Here is a 24079-nt window from a genome sequence, read left to right as displayed (position 1 = left end):
CTTAATTAGTAGAATGGGAAGAAGGTGAGGTGAAGGGGGAGGGGACAGTCCCTAGGGTTCCAGACAGCGTGTGGACTAGTGGTCTGTGTCGCTGTGTTTTCCGCAGCAGGATGTGTACCCAACTTACCTTCTGGTTCCAGAAGGGGTTGCCCAGGGAGCTGGGTTTTCTGAACATCTTTTGTTTTACAGACTGGGGACTCAGTGCCCAGAAGGGGAGGAACGGAAGAGACTTTGCAGGGAAGCTGCCAGATTAGTTTGAAATGTGTTGATTGCAGAGCCGAAAAAGAGAGCGGCCAGCAGCCAGACCCCACCTGCCAGGAGGTGGCCAGGCTCTTGGGGGTTGGCAGGGGGGGTAGGCAGAGTGATCAAGTAGTGGTGGGACCTGCCTCCCTGCTACCTTTGAAAACCAGCTTTTTCATCTCAAGATGATACCACCCTTTCTCCTTGGGTACTAAAAATTCGTTCCTGACTCTGGCCATTCTAGGGGACTTATTGAGGTTCTTAGTCAGGTGTACCTTTCTCGGTGACTGCCCTGCATGCATTTGGTGTATCTTTGGGATGTAACGAGATGTGGAAGGTGGTTTCAGCATATTCTCTGGCCAGCATCACTTCTGTCCCTGGCTGGGGATCCGGCCTGTCCTGTGTCCTAGATGGTACCCCCAGGAGCTGCTTCCAAGGGTCTTTCTCTTGAGCCAAGAAGTTGAGAATCAAAGCTTCGCTTGTCGAGGAGCAACTAAGCCCGTGGGCCACTACTGAGCCCGCGTGCTGCAGCTGCTGAAGCCTCTGCACCTAGAGCTGTGTTCTGCAACAAAAGTGGCCACTGTAATGGAAGCTCACATACCGCACCTAGGGAGTGGCCCCCACTTGCTGCAACTAGAGAAAGCCCGAGTGCAGCAACAGAGACCCAGCACAGCCAAATGTAAAGTAAATCAATTAATAAATTGTTGGGGAAAAAAAGAAAGAAAACCCTTTCCCATTGCCAGAATCACCTGGGATCTGTCCTTATCTACATGGTTTCTGTAAGACACGGGGAATTACCCTCTGGAGAAAATAAGCTTTCATCCGGTAGAGCCAGTTTTGATCATGCCATTTTTTTATATATATTTATTTGTATTTATTTATTTGGCTGTGCCAAATAAATAAATTAGTTGCAGCATGCAGTTCTTTTTTTTTTTCTATCTGTGTCGGATCTTAGCTGTGGCTCGTTGTAGCGCACAGGCTTCTTTGCTCTTCAGCATGTGGGATCTTAGTTCCCTGACCAGGGATCAAACCCAGGTCCCTTGCTTTGGAAGTCAGATTCTTAACCACTGCACCACCAGGGAAGTCCCCATGCAAATTCTTAATTGCAGCATATGAGATCTAGTTCCCAGACCTGGGATTGAACCCAGGTCCCCTGCATTGGGAGCATGGGTCTTAGCCACTGGACCACCAGGGAAGTCCCTGATCATCCCCACTGTATTCTGAAAGCCCAGGTGATGGAGACCTCATGCTCTTGCCTCCCCTCTTGCCCACCCTGGGCAAAGCACTTAACCTCTTTGAGTCTCAGTTTCCCCATTGCTTAAAGGGCAATAATAATTCCCACCCTCCCCGAAGTTCATAGTGAAGAAGAGCTGAAGTTTTATAGTTTAAAATCGTACATAGTCCACACTTGGCATGGGTTTTAGGTACAGTAAATACTTACTCGATTCTGTCTCGTCTAGTCCTTTTCCTAAATTCAGAAAAACAGAAATGTTTACTTCTCGTTTGATTTGAAATCATTAAAACATTTCAGGAAAGCCTTGGGAGGGACGCAGGCACCGCCTGCGTCTTCCGCGCTGGCAGGCACTTGAGAACGAGGCCAGGAATCCAGGGGTTTTTCTGCCAGCCGGGACTGACTCACTCACAAGGGGCCCTGTCTGGCTCCGGGGAGGCCAGGCTGAAGCACCACATGAGGACATGTTCCGGGGAAGTGGATTCTCTGAATAACTCGGATGGTTCCCTGGAGTATTTAGGACAAAAGCCACCTGGAGGACTGAGAGGGTCATCCCCTTGCAGCCCAAATGGTGCCCAGAAGGGTTATCACTTAGGAAAGGTTGAGCAGCAAAGACCATTATCCTGAAGACCCTGGAGGACTGTTTTACATGTTGCTGCTCTAGACATGAGAAGGACTTCCTAGGTGGCTCACACAGTAAAGAATCTGCCTGCAATGTGGAAGACCTGGGTTCGATCCCTGGGTTAGGGAGATTCCCCTGGAGGAGGAAATGGCAACCCACTCCACTGTTCTTGCCTGGAGAATCCCATGGACAGAGGAGCCTGGCGGGCTACAGTTCATGGGGTCGCAAAGAGTCGGACGTGACTGAGTGACTAACACTTTCAGACAGGAGAAGGATAAAGGGCCGAAGTCCCTGCCTTTCACTGGGGTTGGCATGAGCCATCTTTGAGTCAGGCCTTGCAAGAAACCTTCTTCTACACGACCTTTCCCCATGTCTGGATCCATTTCTGCTGGACGACTGCTGTCACCTCTCGGTCTCAGGGATAACTGGGCTCCCCATCTCACGGCTCCCCACTTGGAAGCCTTGTTTAAGTAGCTGGTGAGAGTTGTGTTGTCTCCATGAGGGAAAGCTGCTGGAATCCTAGAGGTCCCCATGATGGGTCCAGTTTTGGAGACAAAAAGAAAGCACCCTGGAGATGGCTTATTTCAGCTTCCTTGCCGTGTGGGTTCAGAGAGGGTCAGCATCTCACGTGGCTCTCAGTCTGGGGACTTATTCTATGATTCCTCATCTCTCTTCACCCCTCACAAGGGTTGGTGTGCCCTAGAGGGAATGAAGACTTATCCTGGAAGAGGTCACATTCATACCCCTGGGCCCCCTCTGGGAGACTTTCCTGAGGCTGTTCGCTTTCCCAGCACAATCGATCGTGGGGCTCATCATGCCTTGGGGAGCTTGATGACAATTTTCCCAATATGGGAAACAGTCCACACTCAGTAAATAGTTGTTGGAGTGAATTAAAGCCCTCCTTGGTCTAATTAAGGCTTCTAACCTCCAGTTCAGCGTTGGGGCAGGACAACAATTCCCTTCTTTGTGTCTGAAGGAGTAAGAGATTGCTTTGGGCACCTTCTGGGCAGGGTGGTCGTGTGACAGGTTTCCCTCTTTTTTTTCTCCTTGCAGTGTGGGAGACCCCCCACCCCACCATTCAGACCCTCCTAACTTGGGGTTTTGTTTTTTTTTTTTCCTTTTCCCCAGAGTCAGCTTGCAAAGGAGGATCGAGCCCACGGCGGAGTCTCCATGGAGGTGTGGAGCCTGGTCACCAACCTCTAACCGCAGAACTGGGATGTGGAGCCGGAAGTGTCTCCTCTTCTGGGCCGTGCTGGTCACAGCCACGCTCTGCACTGCCAAGCCGGCCCCGACCTTGCCGGAGCAAGGTAAGGCGCAGGCAGAGGTCCAGCGCGGGCACACGGCCCTCAGCAGCAGGGTGGGCCAGGCCGGATGTGATGTGCTCAGCCAGGCAGATTCCATCCCAGGGGGCCTGCAGGAGAAACCCCTGAGCTGGCTGGGGCCTGCCAGTAAATGCAGCCAGCTTCATCAGAGGTTGGGTTGTAAAGGCCGACGACATCCATCTGCCAGAGGTGACATGCTCAGGGTGGGTCTGTGCTTTTCTTCTCTTGAAAAAAGAGCTGGTTGGAACCCAAGAGCCAGTTCCCTAAGCTGGATGGTGTCTAAAGTGGGGGCTGGGCGGTGCCGTTGGGTGTGGTGACCTGTGAATTTGGATTTAGAACTTGGATGGTCTACAGAGGATGTGGAGGGATGCGGGAGCTTCATACAGACCTCTGGCTTCTAGAAATCGTTCCCAAGACATGTCTTTTATGAGGGTTGGCCATCATGGCCACATGCCTGCTATTCTGTCTGTCTTGACCATGTCTCACAAGCCCTGTTGGGAGGCTTGGTAAGAGGTTTGCTTCGGATAAACTGCTGGAGGGATTTCAAAGAGATTTTGAAGAGCACTGCGGGACGAGGGTGCTGGTAGAGACCTGTAGTTTACTGGGAACTCAGGGGGATTTTTAGTAACAGGAAAGATTTGCCCCCACTGCTGATGGCATTTTTCCGGACTTGTGAAAATACCTCGTGGAGATTACAGGTACGGCACACCTGGCAGCTTTTGAAGGTCTTTGAGAACTAATATTTGGGCATTTCTGCTGCCAAGAGGTAGTGTGGCTTATGACTCAGCAGCTGATGACAGAAGCAGAGGAGGTTGGCAGGCACTGGGTGAAGGGCTCAGGCATGCGTGTGACATGGTGACTGCGTGTCAAGGGCCACCAGTCTCACTCGCAGGACCTGCGTGAGTGACAGATGAAGAGTGAGCGTGTTTATCCCCTTGTAGGGTGATGGAGAAGGAGGCAGAAGGGTGAAGGGGGCTTTCTAGAAGCTGGAGCAAGCAGGCTGGAGCAAGCAGGTACCTGTTGCATTCAATGACAGAACTGAAGGCAGGGCCTGACCTGGAACATATTGGAGACCCTAAGTGGGGCAGAGGGGGCCATCCTACCCACAGGGAGTTCACCATCAGGTAGAGGGTGACAGGTACAAAGACAGCTAAATTCAAGGTGGACCGTGTTTAGACCACACAGCAGAGTTATAACAAAGTGCAGTGGGAATGCCAGGGAAGCGGGGCAGCAGAGAGCTTCTGAAATGGTCCAGAGGGATGGGCAGGGGCTGGGAAGGAAATTCGGGGTGTTCCAGGTGGAACAGCATGAGGGGGTGCTGGGCAGGATGTATAAAGCGTTCTGAGAATGACTCACCTGATGCATAGGTAGTTGGAGGACATCATGCCTGGAAAAATTGGACTGAGTTAGCGAATGGAAGCCTTAATCCCCTGCAGAGGAAACTGTACTTAAATGGGTAAATACTGGGAGTCTTGAAAAATCTTGAGCAGAAAGTGACATGATCCAGCTTTCAGATTTTCAAGCATTTGGGTTTGGACGAATGGGAGGAAGAAGTCAGACAGACCTAGGTTCCAGTCGTGCTCCACCGCTTAATAGCAGCGTTACGTGCTTTGACAAATGACTCAAACACACTAAGCCTTAGCTTGCTTATCTTTAAAATGGGGAGAATGACACAGGATGCAGTGAGATAATCCACATAAAGCATTTGCTGGTAAAGCATGGATTAGTTATGACTGCTGCCGCCACTGTTGCCAGAGAGATGAGTTACTTTTATTTTTTGGCTGCAGCACGCGGGCGCCTTTCTAGTTGTGGCAGGCTTAGTTGCCGCATGGCTTGTGGGAACTTAGTTCCTCAACCCAGGATTGAACCCATGTCCCCTGCATTCATTGAAAGGCAAATTCTTAACCAGTGAAGCACCAGGGAAGTCCCCAGAGGCGAGTTACTTTAACAGTTGTTTTTGCATGTCTAGCTGGAAAAAGGGAGTGAACTAGGGTTGAGGGTTGTAAAGGAAGGAAAAACAGCAGAGATACTATAGAAATAAAACCTATAGGCTTCAGTAGGTTCAGAGACACAGATAGAGAAAGAGAAGTCATATTAGACTCTTTGCAACCCCATGGACTATAGCCCACCAGGCTCCTCCGTCCCTGGGATTTTCCAGGCAAGGGTAGGGCCACCCTGGAGTGGGTGGCCATTCCCTTCTCCAGGGGATCTTCCCAACCCAGGGATCGAACCCAGGTCTCCTGCGTTGCAGGCAGATGCTTTACGGTCTGAGCCACCAGGGAAGCCTCAGAGACAGACAAGGCGAGTGTAAAGGAGGTGAGTCAGGATGGGAGGTTTGTGAGGAGCAGGTAGAAATTGGGGTCAGCCACAGCAATGGGCAGCCATGAAGAGGGGTGGGTTAGGTTTGAGGATATGAGTTTACGCTCAACCCCAAAGTTGTTTTTTATTTTTGCCCACTTTCTCTAACAAACCCTTTTGCAGCCTGGGAATGAAGGGTAGAGAAACTGAATAGTAAGCATCTCGAGCCTGGGCTCCGGTAAACAGAAAAGGAATGTCCAAGGGTCCAAGGATAAGGAGTGGAGGGCAGGGGGAAAGAGTCCTTGAAGCTTCTGGCTGTGTCCAGACTGGGAGAGGAAGCTGGGGGCGGGTGGGGGCGGGGGGTTGTGCGCTGGAAGTCTTGGTCAGGACGAAGTCCCTGCTCCCCTGAACAGGAGGGAGGGGGTGGGAGAGGGGGCTGTTAGGAGGCGATGTGGCGGTGATGAAGGAAGGAATAGTGCCATGTTTTAAAAAAATTCAGCTTAACTGAGGTATCACTTACATTCTGTAAAATGCACTGATCGTAAGTGTAGAGCTCGGTGTGTTTGATAAATATAGTATTATCCCACGTAACTACACCCTCAGTTAAAAAGACATGAAACATTTTCATCATCCCCAAACCTTGCCTCGTGCCCCCTTTGCAGTCCACTGGGCTCGGGCAATGGCAGATCTACTTGGTGTCACTGCAGGTTAATTTTGCCTACTTTAGAATTTCTCATAATGAAATTACCTGGTGAATGTGTATCCCTTCACTTGGTGGTGGCCATTTGGGCTGTTCACACTTTGGGCTGTTATTACTAAAACTGCTGTGAGCATTCGTGTATGTTATGTTCATGTACTATGGGCATGAAGTTTCCCCTGGACTGCCCTGGTTTGGATTTTGGCTCCGTTTCTTACCGACTGTTGCCTGTTGACTGTCCCTCTCCGCCACTCTGCAATATTTATTGGTAATGAACATCTACTCCAGAGATCCTTGTGAATATCAGATGTGAATGTCTGCAAAGCTCTCAGAACCCTGGCTGGACATAGTCAATGAACCGTATGTGGGAGCTGTGGGTACCTTTTCCGGGGAAGCATCAGGTGATAAGGGGCTTGCTTCATGGCCACGCTTGGAACACCTTAGGATGCAGAAGTAGGAAATCCACTCGTCTTGATGGGCATCGGGTCCCTGCTTGGTTGAGTCAGCCCCTCCCCATGATTATCCATCCTGAGCTTAGTGATGGCAGACCACAGCCCCCACTGTCTGAAACCCTAAGGGGAAATCTCTCTCTGTGCTTTGTAAACTATAAGGTATCTCATAAATGTAAAGTATTACTGCTGGTTGTTGAATGACAATGCCGCTCTTGTCCTCAGAAAAGACTGGACTGTATAAAAAAGGTTTGCCCAAAAGTTTAAGACAAACTACCTCAAACCCTGCTCCCACTGACTGAGAGCTTTTCCCCTTCAGAGAGGCTTTGCTGTGAGTGAGAGTGGTGAGTGTGTGTGTGTCTTGAGAGCCCCTCCCCCAGTCTGCAAATGCTCCTCGGGGAGTGGGGAGGGCCTGGAGTTTCTGGCTGTCCTTGGAAAGTTGATTTAATAAGGGTTCCAGGAAAACCAGCCTCCCTCCTTCTCCCCCTCTCCTTTCCCTTCTCTTTAAGGTTTGGGATCTTAAAGAGGCTGAGCTGGTTTCAGACCAGGCTTTGTGGGGGAGTGGTAGGGGGAGACCGAAGCGGGCTCATGGGCCAAGGAGTAAGAATGCCCCTTTAAAAAGATAAGCACTGGCTTGAAAGACACTTTGAGCTTGAAGAGGCTTGTTTCTATGTATTTTTCTCTCTTTTAGAATAAGACTTGGAGAAAAGCAAGTGGACGAATCCAAAACCGCTTGCAAGACCACTTGTCACATAGCTGGGGTGGGGGTCCTGCCCTTTTTTCAAAGCAATAACCTGGGCTGAAACCCCCAGACCCCATGGTGGAGGGCACAACATGAGTCTCAAAATACTTGCCTACATGCTCAGAAACCTGCAACTAATAAATGGTTTAGTGGCTGGGGTTTTACAGCTCCTCCCACCTACCCAGATTTGAAGGAGTCTGGTGGCCGGTTGAAGGGGGAGAGGTTACCCTTAATGGAAAAGCCGCACGTTTCCATTTCTGGCTGCAAGCCCCCTGGAAGCCGGGCGCCACAAAGCGAGGCTTTGTCTTTGTGTGCTGCAGAAACCTGGGCCCGTGGGGGAGGCAGCGAGTGGTGCAGGAGACATCACCCCAGCTTCAAGTCCAGTCCCAGGCCCTGGCCGCCCCAGGCAACTCCCCAGGGGTTCCCCCAGCTCTGCTGGGCCCAAAGCGGTATGCATTTCAACCTGGCTACAGGCGGCAGCTCCAGATCAGTACCAGAAGGCATCTCACTGCTGTCCTCCTACAGGCCGTGGCCCCACTGGCTGCAGCTGATCAGCAGGGCCAGAGGACCGGTGTCCGCTGGGCCAGTGTATCTAGTGGCTATCCCATCCCATCCCCCATATCAGATCGTTTTGCAAAAAGAACCTGTTTGCTTCGGATTCACATGGGGTGGGGGGCGTTGAAGGGAAGCTTCTTCTCCCCGGTGCTGGAAGGCGGGTGGCATTCCGTGGAGCAGAGGGCGGCGATGCGGGGCGAGCCACTGGCAAACAAGGCTGGAGGATCTCAGGACCTGGGAATCTGCGGGGCGCCGGGCTACCCCCGCTTTCCCAGACGATCTCTGTCCCCCACCCAGGAGGGGCGGCTCCTGTACCCCGAGAAGGGTGCGTGAGCAAGTGTTCTGGAGCGGAGCTTTGTGGAGGGTGGGGGTCGGGAGAGGCTTTGAGGGAGGCGGGGAGGGCTCACATGTCCGCCTGACCACGCCGGGCAGAGCCACCCCAGGGCCGTGCTCTTGGCTCTGGCTCCTGCATTGCTGCACCATTAGCTTCACTGATTTTCCACTCTGGCTCTGCCGGCCAGCTCCCCCCTGAAGCCAGGGAGGAGGAATTTCTCAGGGAAGAACAAATGGCTGTCCAGAGCCCTGGCCCGGGGTAGGGGGAAGGGAGGGATCCCACACTGAGAAGCAGGCTGGGCTGCTGTCCCCCCTGGCTTCTGTGACCGCCGCCCACCTGGAGTTGAGGGGGGTGGGCAGGGACCAGAGGGAGAGAGAGGACCAGGGATGCCCCTGGGGAGGTGAGTGATGGCTCATGTCTGGGGCGGTGATAGACGGCCTTGGGAGAAGTGGGTTCTGGGGAGTCGTGCTCCGGGAGGGTGAGGTCCAGGGTCAGAGAGCCTGACCGGCAGCTGCGCCCTGTTTTCGCAGGGCCTCGGTCCTCGGGGGCCTCTGGGGGCTCCAGCTCACCCTGTGGACACCACCTTTGCCTCTTGCCTCCTGAAAGCCTGGCAGCGGGACAGCTGTTTCCCTGCTGACCGGGAAAGTCCAGCTGCTTCTGGCACTGCTGATCTCCCGGATTCAGCTGCCCGGGCCTCCCTATTTGTCCTGGAGAAAAGGCACTTCCACGCACTTCCCTTCCTTCTGCCCACCCTCTCCCCGACCTGCGCCCCCCAAGTGATTCAGCTGCAAGCCAACTGCTCAACATGGGCTCTTAAGGCCAGGAGGAAGTCCCACCCTGTTTCTTCTTAGGAGAAACTGCCTGGACTTGGGCTGCTCCTGAACTTGAAGGCTTGCTTTGACTCACAGCTGGTGATGGCCAAGTAAGCAGGGGACGATGGCTCAGTGCCCCCAGGGCAGGCTGGTTGTGGCTCCTTCCCTGAGCCCCCCTGTCCTGTTCTTGGTTCACACTGACCCTCGTTGCCCCCCTTGCCAAACGAGGTGCCCCCTGCCTTCATTTAAAGGCTTTCTCTTTACAAACGGGAAAGCTCAGGATGGGGCTGTATCCACTCAGTTCCACGCACTGAGAACCATCGCCCGGGTGGAGCTGGAAACGCAGTGCTCCTTCCCGAGCCCACGTGTTGTGGCATGGCCAAGCCTCCTGGGACAGGTTGTGTAAAAAAAGGAGGTGAGTGTTGGCGTGAATGTGGTTGTGTTTCCCGGGCCCTAATGTGTAGGCGTGTTGAGCCTCAAGTGGGTGAGAGGGTCAAGGAGTTCGGTGAAGACTGGACATTAGTGGTCATGAGTTTGGGCAGGGAAAGAGATGAAAAACCATCAGTGCTAAAGCTTCACATACTTGATCAACAACGAAAGTTGAACTGAAGCCTTTATCCCTTCCTCTGTGTTCTCCAGGGTTAAAAACTAGCCTCTGGCTAATGGTCTCTTTGCCATTTGTTTACTGATCACATTTTCTTCCTTTCTCCTTCCCTTCCCGCCATCCCTCCTTCCTTCCCACCCAATCACCTTCCTTCCTTCCCTCTCTACCATCCATTCATCCATCTGACCAAACAAGGCTTCCCTCTTTTTTGTTTAATACAGCACGCACATGCAATTATAACCATTGTTTATCCTGGTCCTTTAGCGGAAGTGTTCATCCCTAGCCTTTCCTGCTTTCACTCTGTCGTTTCTACTCCTAGCTTAAGGTGTAACTTAAGGGCCATCTCCCGATTGAAGCCCTCCTCTGTTTCCAAATAAATCACTTTTTTTTCTCTCTCCTTTTTGTGTAGCATTCAATCTAGCACTGACTTTCCCCTGCCTTACATTATTTAATATATGGCTGTTTCCTTCACCAGAGCAAAGTTCTGGGCAATTAGAAAGAATGTTTTTATTGCTCTTTTAAACCAGGGATATTTGGGGGACTTCCTTGGTGGTCCAGTGGTTAGGATTTTGCCTTCCAATGCAGGGGGTGGGTGTTTGATCCCTGGTTGTGGAGCTAAGATCCACGTGGAGCATAAGATCCAAGCTGTATGCCACACAGCCAAAACACCAAAACATAAAACAGACTCAATTTTGTAACAGATTCAAAAAAGACTTTAAAAATGGTCCACATCAAAAAAAAAAGGAATATTTCATTATAGAAAATTTAGAAAATATAGGCTTGCACAGAGAAAAACTTATATACCCACCATCCGAAAAGAATCACTGTTAACAACGAATCTATTTCTTTAGTTTTTTTCTACATTTATACAACGTGACTTTTCAAACAGGTAATTTTTACATTATATACTAGTGTGTAACATAAGCAGGTACTTATTGCCTTGCAGAGATGTTTCCATCATGCTCAAGTAACTACACAGAAGTATAGATGTACAAGATTTATTTATTCATGCAGTCCTCACTATTGGGCACTTAAGCTATTTTCAACAGTTTGCACTTAAGTGAACATACTTTCACAAATAAAATTTGTCCATGTATCCAAAGATTTTAGATACATTCTAAAATCTTTTCAATACATTCTAAAAGTTGTGATTTAGTTCAGTTCAGTTCAGTCCCTCAGTCGTGTTCGACTCTTTGTGACCCCATGAATCGCAGCACGCCAGGCCTCCCTATCCATCACCAACTCCCGGAGTTCACTCAGACTTATGTCCATCGAGTCGGTGATGCCATCCAGCCATCTCATCCTCTGGCGTCCCCTTCTCCTCCTGCCCCCAATCCCTCCCAGCATCAGAGTCTTTTCCAATGAGTCAACTCTTCGCAAGAGGTGGCCAAAGTACTGGAGTTTCAGCTTCAGCATCATTCCTTCCAAAGAACACCCAGGACTGATCTTTAGGATGGACTGGTTGGATCTCCTTGCAGTCCAAGGGACTCTCAAGAGTCTTCTCCAACACCACAGTTCAAAAGCACCAATTCTTTGGGACTCAGCTTTCTTCACAGTCCAACTCTCACATCCATACATGACCACTGGAAAAACCATAGCCTTGACTAGATGGACCTTTGTTGGCAAAGTAATGTCTCTGCTTTTCAATATGCTATCTAGGTTGGTCATAACTTTCCTTCCAAGGAGTAAGCGTCTTTTCATTTCATGGCTGCAATTTTGGAGCCCCAAAAAATAAAGTGTGACACTGTTTCCATTGTTTCCCCATCTATTTGCCATGAAGTGATGGGACCGGATGCCATGATCTTCGTTTTCTGAATGTTGAGCTTTAAGCCAACTTTTTCACTCTCCTCTTTCTCTTTCCTCAAGAGGCTTTTTACTTCCTCTTAACTTTCTGCTATAACGGTGGTATCATCTGCATATCTGAGGTTATTGATATTTCTCCTGGCAGTCTTGATTCCAGCTTGTGTTTCTTCCAGTCCAGCGTTTCTCATGATGTACTCTGCATATAAGTTAAATAGGCAGGGTGACAATATACAGCCTTGACGTACTCCTTTTCCTGTTTGGAACCAGTCTGTTGTTCCATGTCCAGTTCTAACTGTTGCTTCCTGACCTGCATACAGGTTTCTCAAGAGGCAGGTCAGGTGGTCTGGTATTCCCATCTCTTTCAGAATTTTCCACAGTTTATTGTGATCCACACAGTCAAAGGCTTTGGCATAGTCAATAAAGCAGAAATAGATGTTTTTCTGGAACTCTCTTGCTTTTTTGATGATCCAGTGGATGTTGGCAATTTGATCTCTGGATTCCTCTGCCTTTTCTAAAACCAGCTTGGACATCTGGAAGTTCATGGTTCACGTATTGCTGAAGCCTGGCTTGGAGAATTTTGAGTATTACTTTACTAGCATATGACATGAGTGCAATTGTGCTGTAGTTTGAGCATTCTTTGGTATTGCCTTTCTTTGGGATTGGACTGAAAACTGACCTTTTCCAAAAAGTTGTGATTACATAGTACCAAACTGCCCCAGAAAGGTGATAACCAGTTAAGATCTTTAAAAATTGTAATTAATACTGTTTATTACATTTTCACATTCTGCATCCTTTACATATTTTTACCTCTACACCAGTCCCTTGCCCATAGGTTTTATTTCCATAATCAGATGAGGAAACTGAAGTTCAGGGAGTTAAGTAATTTATCTAAAGTCATGGAGTTGATGGGCCTAGAAAAGGGACTAGCAGCCCACTCCAGTATTCTTGCATGGAGGACCCATGGACGGAAGAGCCTGGCGGGGCCACAGTCCACAGTCTCAAAGAGCCAGACACTACTGAGCTGCTAACACACACAGCTGATGAGAGGGGAAAGTGGAATTCAGGCTCAGGTAGGTCTGACTCCAGTAAATTTTTTTCCAGTGTACGACAACTCTATCAAATTGGGTTTCTCCCCAGAATTCAGGCAGACCAGCGTTACAATTTAAATGCTGCTAGGTTGGTCGCTTTTGTCTCACAGGAAGTAGGCGTCACCTCCCTTTCTGGGGTGGGACATACATGTGTGTGATTGGGGTAAGGCTGCTTACCTTGTGCCATTTCTTGTGGGACATTCTTCCGCTCTTGACTGTGAGGCTGTGCATTGCTCATAGGTCTGTGAGCCGCCCCAGTCAAAGTGGTTCCCTAGCCTAGAATAACCAATGGAACAAAAACAGCCTCTCCCAGTGTAGCTGAGACCTCCTACCTGGCGAAGGTCTGGGATTAGAGGTCTCTAAAAGCGTCAGAGTCCACACCTTGAGTTTTCCTTGTTGGTCGCACTTGTTTTGAATATAGTGTGTTGTCTGGACATGAAACCACCTGGAGTGCTTCTAAAACGGTCCAACAGTGTCTGATAGATGAGAATAAACATGGCTAGAAGGCTCAGCAGGCCTGAGCTCTAGTGTCCTTTTGAGGCTACCAGTATTTGTGTGCATGTGTGCTAAGTCGCTTCAGTTGTGTCTTTGCAATCCCATGAGCCCGCCAGGCTCCTCTGTCCATGGGGATTCTCCAGGCCAGAGTACTGGAGTGGGTTGCTATGCCTTCCTCCAGGGGATCTTCCTGACTCAGGGTTCGAACCCATGTCTCTTATGTCTCTTGCATTCGTATGCAGAGTTTTTTACCACCAGTACTATGTGGGAAGCCCCCACAAATATATATATATGTGTGTGTGTGTGTGTGTGTGTGTGTATGTATGTATATATATATTATAATATATTTTTTTTATATTTAAAACATGAAGAAATGCAAAGAAAAATCCACAAGGTGATAGGGTCTTGAAATTTTGTTTTTCTTAGTGTTTATATTTAGCAAAGTAATATTTTAAAAAATATATATATTATAATGCACTTGGACCAGTCACAAAATACTTAAATTGAAAGAATATTCAGCGTATATATTAATTTGTAGTACTCTGTCTGAAGTGTGTCCCAAGAATAGAACACACATTTATTGTAAGTTATTTGGTAAATATTTTCTTCCAGTTCTTTTTTTTTCTTAAGAGTTATATTTTTCATTAGTCCAAACATAGGAAATACACATCCGTGTTAAGTACTTCATTTTTTTTTAACTTTATTTATGTATTTATTTTTGGCTGCAGTGGGTCTTCCTGCTGCCCTTGGGCTTTCTCTAGTTGCAGTGAGCAGGGGCTGCTCTCTAGTTGGGATGCAAGGGCTTTTCATTGCGGTGGCTTGTCTAGACACGTGTCTAGACACGGGTTCTAGAGCTCAAGGGCTTCAATAGTTATGGCGCACGGGCTTAGTTGCTCCTTAGCATGCAGGACCTTCCTGGACCAGAGATCGAACCCATGTCCCCTGCATTGGCAGGCGGATTCTTAACCACTACACCGCCAGGGAAGCCCCTGTTTCAGTTCTGTCAGTAACTGTCTGTATGACGTTTGGGGGAAAAGCCTGCACGTCTTGGTGTCCCCTCTGGATTGGACGCCCAGGACAAAGGGCATCCCTGCCCCAGCCTCGCCGTGGGTCAGGCTCAGCCCCAGCCAGTGTCACTCTGACTCCACGTAGGAAAATACAGTAAGTGACTCATTGAAGAAGAGTCACCCAAAGACAACCTCAAATAAGGACATAAAACCTAGGTTATGAGGACATCTGAAGCCACAGGAGAAGGCTTCTTCCCTAAAGTGAAAGGACAAGCTGACCACTGTTAGGGGGCGGTGACATGTGTGCACATATATATCAGGAAGGCAGAGGTTTTGCTCTGTTTTTTGTTCACTCCAGCACCTTAGTGTCTGATATGTATTAGGCACTCAGTTAATACTTTTTGAATAAATGAATGCATGCATGAATGCACAGGGAAGTAACCATCCATTTTCTTTTTTTAAAAAAGATACTTGCAACTGATAAGAACCTTCTGTAAAGCACAGGGAACTCTACTCAATACTCTGTAATGACCTATATGGGAAAAGAATCTAAAGAAGAGTGTGTGTGTGTGCACGCGCGTTTCTGACCAGATGATAAAGAATCTACCTCCAATGTGGGAAACCCAGGTTCAATCCCTGGGTCAATCCCTCTAGAGAAGGGAATGCCGACCCACTCCAGTATTCTTGCCTGGAGAATTCCATGGACAGAGGAGCCTGGCCAGCTATAGTCCATGGGATCGCAAAGAGTCGGACACAACTGAGCAATTAACGCCGCTACCACTACATGTGTGTATATATATATATATATATCTGATTCACTTTTCTGTACAACAGAAACTAACACAACATTGTAAATCAACTATACTCCATTAGGACTTCCCTAATGGAAGTGGTCCAGTGGCTAAGACTCCAAGCTCCCCCCAATGCAGAGGGCCTAGGTTAGATCTTAGTCAAGGAACTAGATACCACATGCTGCAAGGAAGATCAAAGATCTTGAGTGCAGCAACTAAGACTCGGCACAGTCAGATAAATTAATTAATACTGAAAAGCAAAATCCAGGGGACTTCACTTTCACTTTTCACTTTCAGGCATTGGAGAAGGAAATGGCAACCCACTCCAGTATTCCTGTCTGGAGAATCCCAGGGACAGAGGAGCCTAGTGGGCTGCCATCTATGGGGTCGCACAGAGTCAGACACAACTGAAGGGACTTAGCAGCAGCAGCAGCAGCAGGGGACCCCCCATTTAAAAAAATCCATACTCCTACTTTTTTTAAAAAAGGAACTAGAGGGGAAAATACCAACAATTTCCAATTTTAAAAATAGGGAAGATAGGAATGAAATCCTTTTCAATGAAAAGGTACAGCAAATAGGTGAGAAATAATTACTGCTACCCCATATTGAGCCCTTTATGTCACCTAATGCAGTTTTCTGCGTTCTCATTTCTGCAGGTTCTCAGATTTTCGCTGCAGGGACATCACCCGGTAGACTTGTTAAAAACCCATGTCCACCCCTAGAGCTCTGGAGCCTGCAATGGGACCCCTACCAGGTGGTTCTAACAAGGTCCCCAAAGATGTGGATGCTGCTGGTCTGGGGATCACACTTTGAGAATCTCTGATATCTCTTAATTCTCACTCACTTCAAAAAGTCTACAAGGTAGATGTTTAGGAAACTGACTCAGAGGTCAAATGAACACTCCCCAAGGTTAAACAGCTAAAATAAATGGAGGATCTGGAGTTGACTTGGGTCTGTTTAATATAGGTGCCTATGACTCTAACCTCTGTACTGGGAGGTGAGGAGGGTAAAGAGGGCTGAGTCTGAATGCTGGGGGGTTTCGGAGGAAGGAAGACGAGGAGTAGAGAGTTGTCTGAAGGCCTGTCTGGAGGGAAGGAAACGCCCTCCTGCTTTGCTTAGGGCTTGAAGTCAGTTATCACTGCCGTTGGAATGTCATCAGCTCTCCCATCATCGGACCTTTTGCGTTCAGAAATGTCTGCCCCTTGTATATACAACTTCAGGGTTTACTTTGGGGATTAAGGTTTGTTTCCCTTCAGTTTTAGGAATTAGCTTTTAAAGAGTCAGGTTCCTTGACTAACCTACTGAACGAAATTCTCTCTTCGGCATCCAAAACTTTAGTCCATGTTATTTGCTCTCTCAAGCCTCTCTTAATGCCTGAAAGGTACACTTGGAAGAGGCATTTATTTTATAATGTTAGTCTTTCGCCACTACCCACTGACTACCAGTCCATTTTTTAAATTTATTTGCCTAGCTAGTGAGTATCAAAAAAAAAAAGATAAATTCTTCTAGAATACCTGGGTTCCTAGCTTATTCAGTCATAGTCTCTGGGCTACCCCACACCCTCAGTTCTGAGATTTCTTCTGGAACATCTTAGGCCAGAGGGAAAAGATGAAGAGAGACATGTATTGAAGGTGCTGGTGGCTATAACTCTGTGGCCAAAATGGAATCCCCTCTTCTTTTTCTTTCTTTCTTTTTTTAAATATTGACTCTATTTTCTGTGCTTTATATTACATGTTTATGGTGCTTAGTTACTCAGTGACCAACTCTTTGCCACCCCATGGCAAAGCTATAGCCCGCCCAGCTTCTCTGTCCATGGAGTTCTCCAGGCAAGAATACTGGAGTGGGTTGCCATTTCTTTCTCCAGGGGATCTTCCTGACCGAGGGATCGAACCTGTGCCTCCTGCACTGCAAGCGGATTCTTTACCTGCTGAGCCGTCGTGGGCTGGGGGTGGGGAGGGTGAAGCCCTGTAAGTTACATTCTTGCGTCTTACCTGTTTCATTTTGGTCACATGCTGCTGCTTTTTCTTTTCTTTAATGTTTACTATATTCTCTTTGCTGTTACATCCTTGTGTCTTACTTAGGCAGGTGGGATCTTAGTTCCTTAAGTGGAAGCACAGAGTCTTAACCACTGCACCACTAGGGAAGTCCCCTCCCTCTTTTAAGGAAAAGTAACTTGAACTCTCTTGTCTTCCTTCACTGAAGACGGAGTGCTGTGCTGGTAGGGGCCGAGGGGACACAGTGATTGGTATTCAATTCCCAAGGCTGGGTTGAAACTTAGAACGTTGGTTAGAGCTGCGGGCCAGGCGGGGGGTAATTAGGGCTTGTCCAGTCGGCCTTCCTATCTCAGAGTTGAGGACACGGAGGCCTAGAGAGGGATGACTTGGCCTAGGTCACGCAGTCCTCCCAGCGACTTCCATGCCAGTACTCTTTCTGCAACCATTTGGGGCTCAAGCAGAGTTTGGGACTAAGTGGTTTTGACAGTTTCAAAGGGGGCTCTCATTTCTTAGGACACCCGGAATGTGAACCCTGCCCACAGTAGGTGGTCTCTCCTGAGAGGCTTATTGTTCTAGATCCCCCAGTTCATCTGAGCACAGGAGTCTCCAGTGTGGACACTGACCCCCCAGGCAGCCTTTGGTCCTGGTTCTTCTACCTGCTCCATCTGAGAGCCATTTCATCTCAGGGAGAAAAATCCCTAAACCACGCTCTTTCAGTTTCTGAAAACAGTTTTGTTTGTTGTTGTTCAGTCATGTCCGACTCTTTGTGACCCCATGGACTGCAGCACACCAGGCTTCCCTGTCCATCACTGTCTCCCGGGGCTTGCTCAAACTCCTGTCCATCGAGTCGGTGATGCCGTCCAACTGCTCCCTCATCTCTGCACCCCCATCCCCTCCTGCCCTCAATCTTTCCCAGCATCAGGGTCTTTTCCAGTGAGTTAGCTTTTCGCATGAGGTGGCCAAAGTACTGGAGCTTCTGAAAACAGGATGAAATGCTCGACTTTCGTGGTGAATATGAAGGTGAGAGAGAATGAATATATGGTATGTCCATGGGCCCTCTGGCCCCTCGCTTACCTCCCAATCTGTGGAGAGGCCATTCAGTTCAGTTCAGTCGCTCAGTCATGTCGGACTCTGCGACCCCATGAATTGCAACACGCCAGGCCTCCCTGTCCATCACCAGCTCCCGTCAGATTTTAGATTTCACGAGCCAAATCCCCACCTCCCAATATTTTGGGTTGACAACTTATTTTGCCATGTAAGAACATCTTAAAAAAAAAACAAAACTTAACATTGTCCACGACCAATACTGTTTATTATGGTAAAATATACCTACTGTAAAATTCACCTTTTTTAAGTGTACAGTTCTGTGGCATTAAATACGTTCCCATTGTTGTACAACCATCACCACCGTCCAGCTCCAGAACTTTTCACCTTCCCAGCTGACACTCCACCTGGTAAACCAGTTTGTACACCATTGCCTTTTAAAACACTACTGCTGGTGGTCCAGTGGTTAAAACTCCCAGAATCCGAGTTCCCAATGTAGCAAGCCGTAAGTTGGATTCCTGGTTGGGGAACTAAGATCCCCACACAGTTCTGCCAATAAATAAATAAAAGATGTCTATTACCTTTATTCTCAAATAAGGGGCATTTCTTTAACATGGAAAAAAAAATGTGACTTTATGAAGAGTCCCTTTCCCCACTGCAGCTGCAGTGATCGTCATCCTTCACTGGATCCGATGACCCAGGCCCACCATCGCAGCCACAGGACTGGCCGGTGAAGGAAGGTGGCCAACCCCAAGGGCGCTGATAGCCCTGGCGCATGTGCTCCGAAGCCCCCATCGAGGTCTGGTGGGGAGGGCAAAAGGCAGATGCTGAAACAGCTGTGGCCTCGGCTAACTCATCAGCAAGTTTAGGAAGCCACAGTGTTTTCCTAGCCAGCTGCTGGGGTTTCCTTCCCCAAACCGGAGTCGGGGAGGGGGGGGTGCGGGGGAGGGGAGGCCCTGGGAGGGGGCAGGGCGGGGGAGGCGCCTACATTCTTTTCTTCGAGGAACCTGACCGGACTTCTAAGGTCAGAGCCGGGCCGGAGTGGGAGCTGCCTGGTTACCTCTTCGCCGTCGTCCCTCCCCCACTCTTAATGATCTTTCCATTACAGAACCCAGACCAGGAAGTGCCTGACAGGTCACAGCTGCAGACACATGGCTGGGGAGGCCTGGGCTCCGGGCCAGTGGTGGGAGGGTCTGAGCTCCCCTCGGAGCAGCGGGACCCCTGCACACTCACACACATACACACACACACATACATACACACACACACACACACACCTCTTCAGCTAATCCAGCTTTCCCTGACCGCTTTGGGGGGAAGGTGTTCTGTGTTGTCACAGTTGGTACTTTGGCCCCGCCCCCTTGTATTTACTAAGGGCAGGAGAAGTTCCCCACTCCATCGTCCTGATCCCTACACAAGTCCCCTTCCTGGGCATGTGGTTCTTTAGGGGACGTTTTCCGTGAATGAGCAAGGCTCTCCAGCTTCTTTTCCTAAGATGGAACCCACCAAACATGGCTCTAGAAGCTTCCAGGGCTGTGGTGAGGCACGGTCTTAATGCTGCCCAAACAATCGATTTAGCAACCAATCTAGCATGTGTTGTGTTAATTGCTCGAGTCAGTGAGTGAGTGAAGTCACTCAGTCATGTCTGACTCTTTGCGACACTGTGGATTGTAGCCCACCAGGCTTCTCCGTCCATGGGATTTTCCAGGCAGGAGTACTGGAGTGGGTTGCCATTGCCTTCTCCAGGGAATCTTCCCGACCCAGGGATCGAACCCCAGGTCTCCCGCCTTGTAGGCAGACCCTTTTCCTGCCTGAGCCATCAGGGAAGATGTTAATTGCTCAGTTGTATCCAACTCTTTGCAACCCCGTGGACTGGAGCCCACTAGGCTCCTCTGTTCTTGGATTTCTCCATGCAGAAATACTTGGGTGGGTTGCCATTCCCTTCTCCAGGGGATTTTCCTGACCCAGGGATTGAACTTGGGTCTGCTGCACTGCCCCATCAAAATGCCAGATTCAAAAGATTTTGCAGGGGATGGTTTAGAGGCAAGAGCATGAACTCTGCAAACCCACAGGCCTGGCTGGGCCAGCCCCCTTCATTTTGTTATCTTCACGGAGGCCGGCTCCTTCCACATACAAGTTTGCTCAGGAAATGTTAATTTACCCTAAACTGTGTCCAAGGGGGGCAGTTGTCACACAGGAGTTTCTGTCTCCACCGCCAGCTGTGTTGTTGGCTTTCTTCCCTGAATCTGCCAAGGCTGATTCCTCTGGTGCCAAGTGTGAGCTAGTGACAAACTTCTAGGAACCGGGAACTGAGAGACCTTGCTTCCCAGTAGCTGCAGACCACAACTTAGGTGAACTTGCCCCAGCCCAGGGCAGCTCTTTCTTCCTGGTAAGGCAGGCGGGAAAGCAGCCAAGGGTACCGGGCATCCTTTGGAGGAAGCGTTTCTGCCCGGAGTGCTTCTGTAAACACTGGGGCAAGAGGAAAAGGGGAGATTTCTCTTAAAAACTACTCCTGGGCACATTCCTTTGTTAATCACGTAATTACAGCCCTCTCCCCAGCCTGGAAGTGTCCTCCTCCTCGTGGTGGGAGGTATGGGGGAAGGGGGGGAAGGTGGGGAACCCAGTCTCTAGGAGGGAAGAAAATGCATCAGCTAGAACGTCAGACTCAACTTTGATGCTGGGCTACCCATCGCTGCATCTTTGGGGAAGGTCTGCACAAAATACAGGGATTCACCTGCCTGCCCTGCAACTTAACCGGGGAGCCGGTTTTGGGGGGTCTTGGAGTGGGTGCCGGGTCCTGGCTGTGGCTTCGGCCAGCACAGGCGGCTCAGCGCTAAATTACAGTGACGAGATGGGACGACACAAAAGCCCCGGGATCTTTTTTTTTTTTTTAATAAAAACAAAACACAACTCCCGGCCCCAAGCCCCTGGGCTGCTGAATGGCGAAGGCTTCCTGTCAGGATTAGCCGGGCCGCCTGGGCATGTGTGCACTGCCTTTCTCCTCAGGAAATACCTTTGGTAAGCCCGGGTGGGGTCCCCATGGCAACGCGAGAGGGGACCCGCTGACTGAGACCATTCAGCTCCCATTGTGGCCGGGCCCCTTTGTCGGGAGCTGTATTGCTGCCCCTCTGGCCCACGCAGCAGTTTGCACCGTTTTGTCAGGCTGAATGTGGAGTTTTTACATTTTAATGGGCTCTTCTGGCAGCGGCCCATTTGCATGCAAAATGTTCCTTCTTACTTCTTTCCCTTTTTCTATTTGAAAAAAAAAACACCTACACTCCAAATCCCCCCGGGTTGGGGGCCCGGTGAATGCGGCTGGATCAGGGTGTCAGGCCCCACTAATTGACTGGTGTCCCCGTGTCCCCTCCCGCACACTTCTGTGTGCACCCCGTCTCAGGGACGCTGCATGTCCAGGGGATCACGCATCCAGAGGGCTTCCTCCCTGGACCCCCCACCCTTGCAGGATGACCGTTGTCCCCCAGGATTTTGATGAGAACCCCCTCTGGCCTGGCGTTGCCAGACTAAAGTAAGTTTTCAGTTCCATTTCAAAGCCAAAATAACGTAATAAAAACCTTGACAGAGGGCTCCCGGGGCCCCGCTGGGCTGTTCTGTCTTCCTTTTAAGTTGCTTTCAAAGCCACCCCGAGTTCCTCCCCCACCCACAATTGCCCCCTCATTTATCTCTGGGGAGTTTGTGTCAAGACTGTAAACATTCCTGGACCACCAGTTCCCCACGTTACCAAAGAGCATGGCCCCTCTTCTAATTTTCTCAACCCAGAAACACAGAATCCAAAGGATTTCCTAGGAATGAAGAAGCTCCAATCCTTTGGCTACCTAATGCAAAGAGCCAACTCATTGGAAAACACCCTGATGCTGGGAAAGATTGAGGGCAAGAGGAGAAGGGGGCAACAGAGGATGAGATGGTTGGATGGCATCACTGACTCAGTAGACATGTATTTGATTAAACTCCAGGAGATAGTGAAGGACTGGTGAGCTGCAGTCCATGGGGTCTCAAAGAGTCAGACAGGAATGAGCGACTGAACAACAAAAAGGGAAGACAACCGTGAAGAGCTGTCACACCTGGATTTGTTGGGGGGCTAGCTGTTCAAGCCTACACCCTTCCTCTCCAGAGTGGGCATAGAGATGATGCCACACTGACCTCACAGGATAGATGAGACGAACTGATGGATCGGCCCTCGGCTGAGCATTTTGAATGAGGGCACGATAAAGCTGTGAAAATCTGTAAGTCACATTACAAATGAGTTGAGCGACAGAGCTGCAGAGATTTCCAGAGAATGAGTTTTCATGTCTGGGGAAGTGATGGAGAGAAAGAAACAGTGTTATTTTAGGAGAAAGCAAAATAAAGGGTGGTGAGGGTATTGGCTTGGCAGGGTGAGGGGACAGGAGAGCTGGGGGGGCCAGGACTTGAGAGGCCCCAGGTCCTGGAGGAGGGCATGCAAACCAGGCAACCAGAGGCATGAGGGGATGGGACGCAGAATGCCTGGGCCAGGGCTGGGACAGTCAGGATGTGTGATGGGGGAGGAGGGGGGAGCTGGCCCAGGGGAGGGGTGGCCAGCCTCTTTGCCTGACATTCTTGATCTTTTCAGTGGTTCAGGCAGGGGTCATCTGAGGTCATCAGCTCAGCTATAAGCTGCACTCAAGAGGGACTTGGGGGGACTTCCCTGGTGGTTCAGTAGTTAAGACTCGTGACTGTTTTGTTTTGTGTTTTTTTCGTGACTGTTTTGTGACTTTGGGAGAAGTCTCTCGACCTCCACTGTCTCGTGTTTAACTGAAATGCATGCAAAGAGCACAGAGTGAATAAGCACACTCTGTAAAGCATCAGGTGCCGTGCCAAAGTGGGGCACTACTGTTAGCCCTGGGTCCGCCATGGTCACAGGGCTGCCCCACCCCCACCTCCCAGTTTCCTCGTCGGCCAAATGTGCGCAGTCTCACCTGCTCAACTCTAAAGGGTAGATGAGCATGACCAGGAAAGTGCACTGTAAGTAAAAAAAAAAAAAACACCAAGTTATCAAGTAGTGGTTGTGGAGGTGAAGGAATAAGAAGAGGAGGAGGCTAAAGCAGCCAGCTGCAGAGTCCCATGGGAGGAAGGTAGGAGACACAGGTGTCATTAGGCGGGACCCAGGGGCCGACCAGAAAGGGTTTCTTTCGCCTTCCGCAGGCAAGGATTGCAAAGACGGTACAAATAGAGACCCTTTGCACTGGTCTCTTTCAAAGGTTCTGGATGCATGTGGATTCCAGAGAGTCAGGCCACCTGGGGGCAAATCCCTGCTCAGCCACTTACTGACTAGGTAGGCTGTCTTGGACACATCCTGAACCTCCCATGCCTCCATGTCCCCTCTGTCGAATGAGGGTGACGGTCCTCACTTCAGGGGGTTGTTGTGTACTTGGCATACCATCAGCTTCTGCATTCCCAGGGTAGAGATAACAATGGTATCAACCTCCTCTGGGCTTCCCGGTGGCTCAGTTGGTAAAGAATCCGCCTGCAATGCAGGAGACCCAGCTTCGATCGCTGGGTTGGGAAGCCCTGGAGGAGGGCATGGCAACCCACTCCAGTATTCTTGCCTGGAGAATCCCCATGGACAGAGGAGCCTGGCGGGCTCCAGTCCGTGGGGTCACAGAGTCGGACACGACCAAGCAACTAACACTTCACTTTTCATGGTTGCTCTGAGGATTCAGGGATACTCTGTGGTAAAAGCATTCACAGGATATGGGATGTAGATAATAAGCCTGCTGCCAGTATTGGCCAATATTGGAGTTACTGTTTTCAGAGTTGTTTAAGGATCCCAAGATAATATATGGGGAGGCGTGTGGTCAGTCGTAAAGTGCTATGCAAATATGGTGCTGTTCCTTGCTGGGTTCATGCGAAGTTGTGGGGCTCCGGGATGGATAGCTTCCAGACCAAATTGGTTCTTATGGGACCAAGGCTGGTGA

The 24079-nt window shown here is 49.6% G+C and overlaps 1 protein-coding gene across 9 annotated transcripts in view; it reads left to right on the top strand.

The window, feature by feature from the left end:
* Positions 1-24079, top strand: part of FGFR1 (fibroblast growth factor receptor 1) — a 50101-nt gene that overhangs the window by 5401 nt on the left and 20621 nt on the right. For all 9 annotated transcript variants that reach the window (XM_061404503.1, XM_061404501.1, XM_061404506.1 and 6 more), the window contains exon 2: positions 3222-3400. In XM_061404503.1, coding sequence (XP_061260487.1) covers positions 3310-3400 — 91 coding nt within the window. In that variant the 5' untranslated portion in view covers positions 3222-3309. The remainder of the gene's footprint in view (positions 1-3221; positions 3401-24079) is intronic.

This window comes from Bos javanicus, chromosome 27 (assembly GCF_032452875.1).
Source record: "Bos javanicus breed banteng chromosome 27, ARS-OSU_banteng_1.0, whole genome shotgun sequence".
Taxonomy (NCBI): Eukaryota; Metazoa; Chordata; class Mammalia; order Artiodactyla; family Bovidae; genus Bos; species Bos javanicus.
The sequence above is the reverse complement of the archived record's forward strand: the minus strand, read 5'-3'. Positions and strand labels throughout refer to the sequence as shown.